Source organism: Herpailurus yagouaroundi, unplaced genomic scaffold, assembly GCF_014898765.1.
Source record: "Herpailurus yagouaroundi ecotype Mexico unplaced genomic scaffold, PumYag 198, whole genome shotgun sequence".
NCBI lineage: Eukaryota > Metazoa > Chordata > Mammalia > Carnivora > Felidae > Herpailurus > Herpailurus yagouaroundi.
Window position 1 is genome coordinate 35,875,175 of NW_024412429.1, and position 12,284 is coordinate 35,887,458.

At 38.9% G+C, this 12,284-nt stretch overlaps 1 protein-coding gene across 1 annotated transcript in view; it reads right to left on the reverse strand.

The window, feature by feature from the left end:
* The window catches only part of LAMA2 (laminin subunit alpha 2), a 395,150-nt gene that overhangs the window by 206,035 nt on the left and 176,831 nt on the right, over positions 1-12,284 (reverse strand). Inside the window, exons 22-27 of the mRNA XM_040449243.1 lie at positions 9,760-9,996; positions 8,381-8,524; positions 7,517-7,696; positions 7,219-7,407; positions 7,005-7,138; positions 2,821-2,938 (exon numbers count right to left, since the gene is read on the reverse strand). Of these exons, the coding sequence (XP_040305177.1) occupies positions 2,821-2,938; positions 7,005-7,138; positions 7,219-7,407; positions 7,517-7,696; positions 8,381-8,524; positions 9,760-9,996 (1,002 nt within the window). The remainder of the gene's footprint in view (positions 1-2,820; positions 2,939-7,004; positions 7,139-7,218; positions 7,408-7,516; positions 7,697-8,380; positions 8,525-9,759; positions 9,997-12,284) is intronic.

Here is a 12,284-nt window from a genome sequence, read left to right on the forward strand (position 1 = left end):
TGTCTGTAAATGGGAGCTTAAGTGAAATTCACAGGACATAGGTGAAGCCCAACGAAGATGCTAGTTTGTATGTGTTCCTAGTTTTCTTAATCTTTTTCATTTATCATTTTCCTTATTTGTGCTAATAAATATTTTCATATAATGATGGAAAATTGCTAAGATTAATGGGAAAGTATGTTTTAGAATATGCTATTTAAAAAGCCTACCAATAACAAGAAGAATTTTTTTTAAATTTTTTTTGTAATGATTATTTATTTTTGAGACAGGGAGAGACAGAGCATGAACAGGGGAGGGTCAGAGAGAGAGGAAGACACAGAATCTGAAACAGGCTCCAGGCTCTAAGCTGTCAACACAGAGCCCGATGTGGGGCTTGAACTCACAAACTGTGAGATCATGACCTGAGCCGAAGTCGGACGCTTAACCGACTGAGCCACTCAGGTGCCCCAAGAAGAAGAATTTTTAACATTTAAAATCTGGAGTGGAAGGTAGAATGAATTAAAATAATTTGCTACTCTACTAGCATTTTTATTTGTAAGTGAACAGCATTATTTTAAATAAATGCAGAAAAAATAAAGCTGTAGTAGCTTTCTCTTCAGGACAAGTAAAGGTCAATCTTGCCTACTTGCTCCATACTTTTTATAGCAAAATCATATTGCAGAATCAGAGAATTCTACAACTTCAAAACCCAATGTGTTCTTTTATAGATTGGATAACTATGTAACAACTCCTATAGCAATTAAAGAATTGACCAAAGTCACATAATAATGTTATAATCAAACATTTCTTGGGACAAAATTCTAGAAAAGTCTCAAGTTCTTTCTGTCTTGTATCTTTGAATCTTTTATGCTCATTGGAAAGGTAGCATGTTTTATATGTGCCACATTGACTGTCTCATTGTTCACATCTACACTGTGTGTGCATATGTGTATTTTGGTTGGTTGTGCATATAAGTACAATACATATACTTACTGGTGTGTACAAGTGCATATTGTCTATGTGGGAGTTATGATTTAATAATGAGGTGGATTATTTGATTATTTATGATCAAAATAGACACATTCATATGACTATTGTCTTTCAAAACGATCACAAAGCTATTATTCTAAGGATGTTTCACAGATATTTGCAGTTATTCTTATGAAATTCTTCTCTGAACAATGTGGAATTTATATAATGGTAATTAAGTTGAATGACACTGCAGTTTACAATAGGGCTTTCACACGCATATTTTCATTGAAATCAATCCTCATGATAATTCTATAGGTAAAAATCCTCAGGTCCAGCAACAGGCAAGCAAATGCCCTGTCCAAGTGGTGAAACTAGGGAGGCTTCACTGAGACCAAACCCCTTTTCATTATAATAGGCTACATCTCAAGATATTTATATTCATTATTTTTAAGTTACTTTAGTTTTGACCTGGTGCCATCACCTGCTTTAGGATTTCTCAAATCCTATTTACAAAAGATGCATGAAGTTTTTTCAAAGAAACCAGTATGTGGACATACATTGAATTATTCCATAATAATACTATTAGCATCAACCCACGTGGACTACTGCCAGGTAGTATAAGAAATACTTTAGGTTCTTAGCTCATTTCACCTTCATAGGAGGCTCAGCTATTAAAAATATCCAACGAGGTACGCTGTGGGGACCAACCAATCTGCCGCCCTCCCCAGGAAGGAATGTGGGCTGTAGGGCCGGAGCAGGTCTGGAAGAGCCCTCTCATGCCAGCTTTCGCTGGTTGCACTGTGGGAGGCAGGAGAGGGTGAGTGTGGAGGCAGTTAGTGAGGGGCTTAGGGATTTACCAGGCGAAGATTAAAGGGGACTAGTAAATGGTGCAAGGTCTCAGTCCAAGCATATGGTGACGTCGAGATTCAAACCCAGGCCAGTTTCTCATCCATTCCACCTCTTCCCACATTATACTCTTCCTATTAATATTTAATATTCACAAAAATGAAATAGACTTCCAGAGGATAAAGATCTAGAAAATAGGCCAACTCTAAAGATAATCAAAGGAAAATCCCAGAGAGTAAAATAGGCAATTTTAGAAATATAATGACTGAATGATAGTGTCACTATTGGAACAGTATATGTCCTACTGAGAAGCCTATGTGAAAGGGAACAGTCTGCTATTAATTGCCTAAGTTTTGTCACGTTCTACATAAAAACAGTTTTTCCAAGCCCAACATAATCCTGTCTCATAATCACTGCAGCTTAAAAAATGTCTTTAGCCATGTAGAAGAGATGCCAAGAAAATAGATCAGATATACTAAATATGCCTTATGAAAACATTCTTGTTTCCTGACTATTCCGTAGTTTTACAAATCTTAATTTTCATCAAATATTTCCCTCCACATGTGATTCCTGTTTGTACGTAACAATCACACCACCCTGATCTTTTTTTTTTTTAATTTTTTTTTTCAACGTTTTTTATTTATTTTTGGGACAGAGAGAGACAGAGCATGAACGGGGGAGGGGCAGAGAGAGAGAGAGAGACACAGAATCGGAAACAGGCTCCAGGCCCTGAGCCATCAGCCCAGAGCCTGATGCGGGGCTCGAACTCACGGACCGCGAGATCGTGACCTGGCTGAAGTCGGACGCTTAACCGACTGCGCCACCCAGGCACCCCAACACCACCCTGATCTTACCGTGTCTCACGCTGTGAGTGGAAAGTAAAAAAAAAAAAAAAAAAAAAAAAAGAATAGTTTACGGGTATGCATGAAGAAGTAAACCTGACTGCAGCAAAGACAGTTCTGGAAGTATTTCCATTTGGCTGGTTAAGTGAGTTGAGCTAATGCAGGTTAGTGGGAGCCAGCTTACCTCACAGGACAAACCGGAATAGCCTGGGGGACAATCACATCTTTCTATCAAACGAGCTGGAGGAGTCACCGCTGTTATGCGTCCTTGTTCAGCTACCTCCATCGAGATTTCAGAAATCCTAGAAACAGCGAGTGTGTGCTTGGATCACCACAGCAGTACATTAAACTCACCTAGCAAACACCCAATCCTACAGTCTTCTCAGGTTTTTGTCAATAACCTTGAGCTTGTCCTATTGTTTTATTTATTTTTTTAAAAAAATTTAAATGTTTATTTATTTTTTTTGAGAGAGAGGGATAGAGAGTGAGCAGGAGAGGAGAAGAGAGAGATGGACACAGAATCCCAAGCAGGCTCTGCACCGTCAGCACGGAGCCCGATGCGGGGCTTGAACCCTTGAACTGTGAGATCATGACCTCAGCTGAAATCAAGAGTAGGGCACTTAATCAGCTGAGCCATGCAGGCGACCCTGTCCTATTGTTTGAACGCTGCCTAAATTTGACTTATTCCTGTATCTTTGCTTCCTCAAAGGCTGAGATTACACATTAGTAAAATATTCACATAAATCATAAGGAGTTTAGTAAATTAGATGTCTGATGTCCTGTTGAGAAGTTATTATGAAGATTTTTTCTCCACATTTTAAAATGTGAGTGGCTTCAGGTAGACATGGCCAATTAATTAGACATTTATATTCCTTCAAACAGACAAACCAAGGTCATTTCCCATTAGAATATCTCCCGTAGTCACTAGTGAAATTGCTTTTAATTTACAACTAGCCCGATTTCTTCCTCTTGAGTCTCTGAATGTCCTTTCAAGAACTTTAGAAAACCATCTAGAAAACAACGATTGAGCATACTCTAATTAAACGCTGATCTCTTTCTGAGATAGAGTACCTTTCAAATTAGTTATTTTGTTAATTTTATTAAATAAATCCTTCAAGTATCTTAACTCACCTTTCCTATTGGTAGAAAGGTCCTTATAATTGAAAACAGTATTCCTAGTAAAAATGTCGATACCCTTTACATTAATTTGAAATTATGCATTAAAAATATATGCAGTCCATAAACTCAGACTATTTCATGACTGACTAACTGGTAACATGAAATGTTCTGCAAATAAACTTTTAAATGAGAAAACGAATAGTTTTGCTTCACTAAAAGTCACCTCCAATAGCTTAAGGAGCTTGAATCATAAACTTTGTAACAAGCATAGGTAGGTTTTATTGACACTGAATTATGAATGCACACTCTGACTTTGCTAGATTGTAATCTGCACCCTGAAGATCAGCCAGCCTTTACGAGGCACATGTTCAATTAAAATTCAGATTTTCCTCTCCCCTCCTTTTAGTAGACAGAGCCTTTAGATCTGTAAACAAACCAATCCCCTCCTGTAAGAAAGAGTCTACCTTTATGTCCCCCTGGATTCTCTGTGGGAGTAAGAAGGTAACATGGTGTTTGTTCACAAGTCAGTTACTTCCGCATTTTATGATATTTTATAACATGAGTTCCTAGCATCCTCTTCCCTTCTCTTATCTATGCATGCACATAACAGGCTAGTGAGTATTTAAAAACCAAGAAAAACTTGGGGTGTCTGAGTGGCTCAGTCGGTTAAGTGTCTTGACTTCAGCTCAGGTCATGATCTTGCAGTGTATGGATTTGAGCCACACATCGGGCTCTGTGCTGACAGTTTGGAGCCTGGAGCCTGCTTCCGATTCTGTGTCTCGTTCTCTCTCTGCCCCTCCCCCGCTTGCTCGTGCACCTGTGCGCTCTCTCTCTCGCTCTCGCTCTCTCTCTCAAAAATAAATAAACATTAAAAAAATTAAAAACCAAGTAAAACTTGAATTGCGTGTCAACAACAGATATTTGTGTAATACACCTGGTTTTTCTCAGGAGATAAGAGAGGAACTGTTTTGCTTGAATCAGGGATTTGGCCAAACTCAAGCTTCTATTTAAGTGAATACCGAAATGCAAAGTTGTTATATCCTTCATATAAATGTAGAAGACAAAAGCAAAGAAATGAAAACAACAACGTCAGCACTGACATTATGTACAAAGTCTCAAGCTACATGTAAAACTCTTAAACTCTCTGCTTCTGAGACTACTTTAAATTTGTAACTGAATAAAGACACAGGCTTATGTCCTAACTATTTTAGCAGGGGCTTTGGTTTTAGCAGGGGCTTTGGGGGCGGGAAGGTTCAAATATATTTTTCACCTTTGTCACAACTCCACTGTATTAGAAACGTAAGGGCAGGTCCTTTGCTTTATTTGTTCTTATTGTTGATACACAATGGCTTTAGTTTTTATTGAGCCTAGAAAAAGTGATGTATTTATTTATCCTTAGGTTTCAGAAAATCATCTCTTAAACCAAAGCATTTTATTTAGGGAGATCTGTGAATAACGTGACAAGAGAAAGAGACTTGTGAGGGGAAAAGACCAAACAACAACAACAACAACAAAGTGGTCTTTTCCACCATAAAAGGTGGAAATGGTGTGAGGGAAGCAAAGAAAGTATAATGAAAGATGCATGAAAACACTGCTTCTGTCAGTTCCACTGACAAAACGTTCTGTGCACTGCTATGTTCTCACTGCAGCATGGAGCCATTTGCAAAGTAACGATTAATTTCCACACTCACAAAGTTACCCGCTGTCTTCCATGAGACGGAAATGTGGCCTGGCTTCTGCCATCTGATTTACACTTGGTATTCTAAAATAATTAATGATATCACTGACAGTATATTTTTAGTACATGCTTTTTTTTTATCATTTCACAGAAAATAATCTTAGACATGAGAAATGTAAAGAGAACACCATAAGGATACAGATATGAAAGTGAATTTTGGTCCTTGATTTATTCTCTAACCCAAAGGCCCTACTTACGATACCTTCAGAAAAGCAATACGGATCTTCTCCAACAAAGAAAAAAGATGTTCTTCCATGTTTAGTATACTTTAAACATCTGAAAGTTGCTATTTATATATTCATTGCTTTGCCAATAAAAGGCTTCATAACTGTTTTGTTTTGTGTTCCTAAACTGATCTACTACTAATTTATTATACAAGACTATTTCAAACATCTATTGAGTCCATATTTTTACAGGAAATAACAGAGAAACTGACATGCCACAGAAATTGAGACTATGTGTATGAACTCCATGCAACTTTCAGCCTCCATGGTAGGAACCTTAGCTACATCCGTGCAATTCCTCAGTTTATCTCCCTGGATAAGTTGTTCCTTCCACTCTAGGAACATGACCACATGTTGTCATTTTGAAATCTGGCTTCTCCATTATTTTTTCTTTATCCTGTCATTTTAAATGTCTAACTTGCTACAAACTCCTTTCCTTCATGGTTTCTAAACAAGTTTACTTCTCTTTTGGATTAAACCGTCACCCCTTGGCCTTTGACACTGTCCCATTCCTCCCTTTCACATTTATGTTCATGAAAAACAAGAGTCTACACCCATACCCATACACCCATGTTATTGGTCTATACCCACTGTATCCCTTTCATTGCTCAAAACTTTGATATCTGCCCCAGGATTCTACTAAAGCTGGTGTTATGAATGGCACAGTGTGATCCTAAGTGTCAGTCTCAAAAGCCTCATTTTAATTGGCCTCTTTGGGTGATATGCAAAGGCTGTACTCCCTTATAGGATTCTCACCCTTCGGCTTTCAGGACACCACATTTACTCTTACTATTCTTCTGTTCTTTTCCCTTCAGTGTGATTCCTAATCTTTCACATCATGATGCACAGGGAAAGGGACGATGCTGTAGGGCACACTGGGATGAACATGTGAGAATGCCCATGGTTGGAAAAGATGGGAATAACTAGGCCCTCTCTGGCTCCCCTGAAGGTCAAAGGTCACTGTTTCAGCAATCTTGTAGTCTATTTACAACATAACAGTTATCTATCTCTACCCTATGTGGCTACTCTTGAATTTCTGACACCTAAAACTCACCAGGTCAAAGGTCAACTTGATATATATATTTTTTCCCCTTAAACTTGCTTCTCATCCTATTATTCTTTTGGGGGGAATGGTAATATCCTCCACCATATGACCTGGATACCATCCTTGACTTTTGTCTTCTATCATCACACTCCCAAACACTTTGAAATCTTTCTTGTCTGTGTCTTACTGATCTTACTTATAGACTCTAAAATAAGAATTTATTTTATTCCATTAGGGTTTACCTGCTTTGTCTCATGATATTTCCATAAGTTGCTTTGATAAGAATATAATGAATATCATGTAGAATACCCAAGAAGTCTTCACGGGTCACGGTTCTACTGATTCGAGGGTCATCACCATAATATTTCCATTCTTTCTGTTAATAAGAAGAGAAACCACTTTGATGAAACTAAATGCGAAACCACTGGCATCCTTGCACCAAACTAATAACCTTACCTCTGTCATTTCAATCTCGTGCCTTGTCAATTGGCCAATTAGAGGAGCAGCCATATGCCTGATGATAATTCTAGCATGAGTAGGAGTCCCACCTCGAATTATAACTTGAGGATTATAGGTGGAGAAACCTGTCTCTTCCCGAGCCTCAAAATAGATCGCGTACTTGAGTTTGCCTCCATAGGCCGTCAACTGATGGAATAAAATAAGGAATGATGAGTTACATGATGCCCCCCATGGCATGATTCCAAAAGTATATTTTCCTTTGTTCTCATATGCCTTTGAGGTTCTTGTCGTTTACCTTCTTGCCTTCAAATTGTTCTGGAAGTTTCCAGTAAAAGGGTTCCAGGTGGAGCTCCTGTCTCACCAGATCCATATGTGCAACAGTCTCCGGATGTTGAAAAACGATGCCTTTGGTGGTAGTATGCTGCAGAGCCTCGTCCACCAGGGGCAGGATGGTCTGCTCAGGCTTCAGAGTCACCTGCACGGAAATCGAAACACAGCGGGGGGCTGAGTTCACATCTCGTGGGCACTCCTGTAAGACTAGGTGATGGACTTGCGTGTCTACCTGCAGCCCCTTTCTGCTTCCGAGGAGGTGTTCCGACCCGAAACTAAACTCGTGCAGAGTGAGCCAGCAGGATGGGGGTGAATCTTTCAGTCTTGTTTGCATAGGGAAAACTACAACATTTGTGAGAATTGGTCATTTACACTAATAAGAAGTAGAACTTAAAAGTGGGAGGCATTAAGGAAAAATTAGGGTAAAAATGAAAATGCTGCCATCCTAAAAGTCAATGATCCTCTAAGGCCAGGTAGCGTGAATGTGCAGCAAGTTCTGGTTTCCATCACTGCCTTAGCGCATACCCACATTCATGCTCCGGTGCCCTCACTTGGTCCTTCCATCCCAAAACATAATGCTTCTTTTACAACGTTTCCCTTTCTTACTTGGCATCTATTTCCTTATCAACAATAAATGAACTATTTTTTTGGAAGATAAAAAAGCATTTACTCCAACCGTCGAAGGCCACACGGCCCCAGTTCTAAATGTGCGCAGGGGAAAAGGTTACTTAAATGCTTTACCATTGCCTCCTATCCCTCGTGCCTGGCTGAAAGACACCAGCAAGAACTAACAGTAAACCATTACGTGGCTCAGCAGTTTCTTACTCACCTGCGTACGGATCAGTCCTTTGGCTTCAGAGCACTGGGTAGTGGCGCCGAAGCAATAGCAGCTGCTGCAGCCAAGTGGGTTCTTGGCATCTAGTCCAAACTTGCCTGGCCGGCACCTGTCGCAGCGCACACCTTCTACATGCACCTGAAGAGGAGGAGAGTTCCTCAGGGTCCATAATGAAGTTGTGAGAGAAATGCACTTGAGAATGAATAATGCTTCTTTTTAATTGAGCAAAAAGGAACGCTGAGTGTTAGACTCACATCACAAATGGCAGTTGTGGTTAATTTCATTGTTAGTATTTCCTAAGTCTAAAACAGGCTCTATTTACACATAAATGCATAGCAAAGGATACCATATATGGTTTTTAAAACCTAAGTAGCACATTTCCTAATATCCACTGTGAACAATACAAAAGAGTCATGAAAATTTCAAAAGCAAAATAGAAACACTGATTCCTAGACAGGGGTGTGACACAAAGTTGTAAAACACAGGCAGGGTGTTACAATATAGGTTCATATAATTATCATGATATGATGTATATACACACATACAATGCATATTAAATATAGTGTATAATCATAACATGTAATAATGTAGCATTGGACTTTGTGTTTTGTCTGGGGCAAAATGGGCTGCCATTTTCTGAAATTCTGGAGACTATTTTAATAATCACGCCCTGGATTTTATTTTCCTATTTCCTCTGTTCCTCTTTGCACAGACTTTTTCTTGAAAAGATACCTCTGACACAGTCTTAACTGTATTTATCCTGGGATTGATTTTTCAGATCTGTCTAAGGGGGGAAAAAATCCCTCTTATCCTTTTTAATTGGCTGTTTTTCTACATCATTTAACAATATTAATGAGAGCTGAATCTTGCACGCAGTCGCTGTTTGTTATGTCAGTGTTTTTATGTGATGAAATTTTACCGAACTTCCATAGCAGTAAATATATCTTTTCAGTGTACAGTGATTGTGGGTTCATTTGAAGAGAAATGTTTTTTTATAAGCCCTATTATCTAGCTGTGATTTTTCTCTGATGATGCTTAAGAGAACTGTCATTTCTTTCCTTCCCAAATTACTCCTTTTTAAGCAAAGCAAATATGTAAAGAAAAATTGAACTTTACCATTAAAAATATATCGTCTCTATCAACTAGAATAGAAGTTGGGTTTTGGTTGAAAAGAAGTTCTTAAAGAGAACTTATTATGCCAATATGTGTATGTGTATGCCAATGAACACGTATGAATAAAAACTGTGCCTAGTAATGAATTTTTATTTGTTTAATGCTGTGAAGTCCATGAATAACGGAGACTGAAGTTAAAATTAAGCAATGGAAATAGAATCCAGGGAAATCTTTCCTTACCGCATATCAGCAGCACATACCTTACAGGTGCATTGCCCTGTCTGATCCATACAGGAGCACTTTTTAGTCTCTGAATCGCAGGTCCTTTCATCAGTACCCGGCAGGAAGCACTCGCAGGGGCTGCAGTGAGGGTAGTTCCAGTGACCTCGATTGCACTCTGTACATTTTGCACCAGAGAATTTGGGATGACAGTTGCATTGGCCTGTGTTTGTATTGCATTGGAAATCCAAGGATCCTACTGTGCTGCAGTTACAAGCCTATGGAGGAGATAAAAACAGCAACCATTAACACCATTTCATGGGAAATATCTTAAAATTTTAATTCGAATGTTTCTCTGCTTCCATTAAATACATATTAATCATGTGTCTGTTATATGCTTTGTACTGTTCTAGTTTAGTCACTTGGGAAACATCAGCGACCATAACATTAAAATCGTTTCCTGCATTTACTAAAACAGATGACTGTTCAGAAAACATAATCCTATTGAATGAGAAATAAAATGTGTCTGTTTCTGTCTTTTTTTGTGGCAAGGAAGAGGAGTTAGGTATGGGTTTTCTTCAACCGCTTTCTGTTTCAAAGAGTGAAGTTTAGACAAAGTCATTCTACCTTATCATCTCATTTTTACAGAATTAAAGTTGTAAAGAGACTTATCTCACAGTCTAACAGAAGGAGACAAGTGAGTATATATATAACAGCATGGAATAAGAATTACATAATAGAAGTGCAGAAGTCTCTGAGAACATACAGACTCCCAAACCAGATTTGGGGAAGCTGAGAGGACTCAGGCAAGTGACATCTAGAATGCACTTTTCTGACATTTAGTTTTGCAAATGAGCCTGATTTGAGGGGCTTTGCTGCTAACCTATTTTCTTCTTCCTAGGCATGCATAAGCTTGTTCTCTTTATTTAGGTAATTCAAAGTTTTGCTAGAATTTTTAAAAGTTTGAGTCTTTTTTATTAATTTACTGGAATCTGTTAAAGTTCTTTCAGTTTGAGAACAAAATTACTTTTGATTGAAATTTTTAGTTCTGTTCTATTTTTTTAAGTTTATTTATTTATTTTTGAGAGAGAGAGAGAGAGAGAGAGAGAGAGAGAGAGAGAGAGAGAGAGAGAGAGACATTAGAATCCGAAGCAGGTTTCAGGCTCCAAGCTGTCAGCACAGAGCCTGACATGGGGCTCAAACTCATGAGCAGTGAGATCATGACCTGAGCTGAAGTCGGAAGCTAAACCAACCGAGCCATCCAGGTGCCCCTAGTTCTGTTCTAATTTACCAATTTTCTTCTTCAGAATCACCTGCAATTCTTAAAGTATACCACTTGTGTCTGTTTGCAAAATCTGTAATATTAGGACCTAATATTTTCTGTAGTTTTCTATTTGCCTCTCAAATTTGTTGACCATTTTATAGTGCCCATTTTACATAGTGAAAATTCTCTCCTATGTATATGCCACCAATGCATTTTTAATTACACTATTGCTTTTTTAGCTGAGTTTCCATAATTTATTTCATCTCACTCACCTTCAATTTCTACTCATCCATGTGTCTTTTCGTCTTACATTCTTTTCAGGCTTTCTGCTCTTGATTTACAGAGCTCATATCTCATTGCAATTTAATGAAAAAGCCAAGCAGGCTTCTAAAATGCCATTAGGAGCTTGGAATAAGTCATTTTCAGAGATCAGCAGTGCCAATGACCAAAGTACTGTCTCTGAGCTCTCAGTTCCCTCTTCCTTACCCTGCTTTATGATACTGTAGTTAGACCCTGTGGACATTTCTCCGTGGTTAGGTAGCAGAAGTTTAGGCCTAGTCAACAGTGGGCCCCAGAGAGACCTAATAAGGCCCCAGTGGAGGGAAGACACTTCTGTCCTGGGTTCTGGTTCTTCATCACTATTGTCATTATTACTATTTTACTATTTGGCATCGGAGCCCAGTAGCCCAGAAAGAACTTCATTTGGGCCTTCAGGCCCAAAAGGGACTTTCTCCCCATCGGCAACTTTCTGAGTAGCTTTAGTCTGCACATATGCTCTGAATGTGACCAATAGCTCCGGCCTGCTCACTACCTGCAACAGCGGTGGGCAGCTTCTATAGACCAGTACTTACCCGCAAACTCTGTTCACCCTCACTCAGCCTAGAAATAGTAGCTTCACTTTTGTATCTACTACTTCAGGACCCCATATATCTCTTCTTATCCTTTTTTAGGAACTAATGACCTATTACCAGCTAACAATTCTTTATATTCTATTTTCCCTGTTGAAATAACTTGTGGTTTCTGTCTTACAAGCGAGTCCTGACTTGGTACCCATGTGGGTGCCACCTCTCGTTGTGTCTGAGTCTTCCCTCACACAGTGTTTGTACATCATCGATGACCCGATTCTTTTTGGTGCTGTTTTGTTATCCTTCTTAGATCTGTAGCTCTATGCAGACTTATATGCATTGCAACTTGCCAAACTCCCAGATCCAAGTCTAGGTGGATATTCGTTTGCGTTTCCTACACTTTCATTGCTCAGCTTAATTCTTATGTCCACCACTACTGGGGACACTCCTGCCCCTG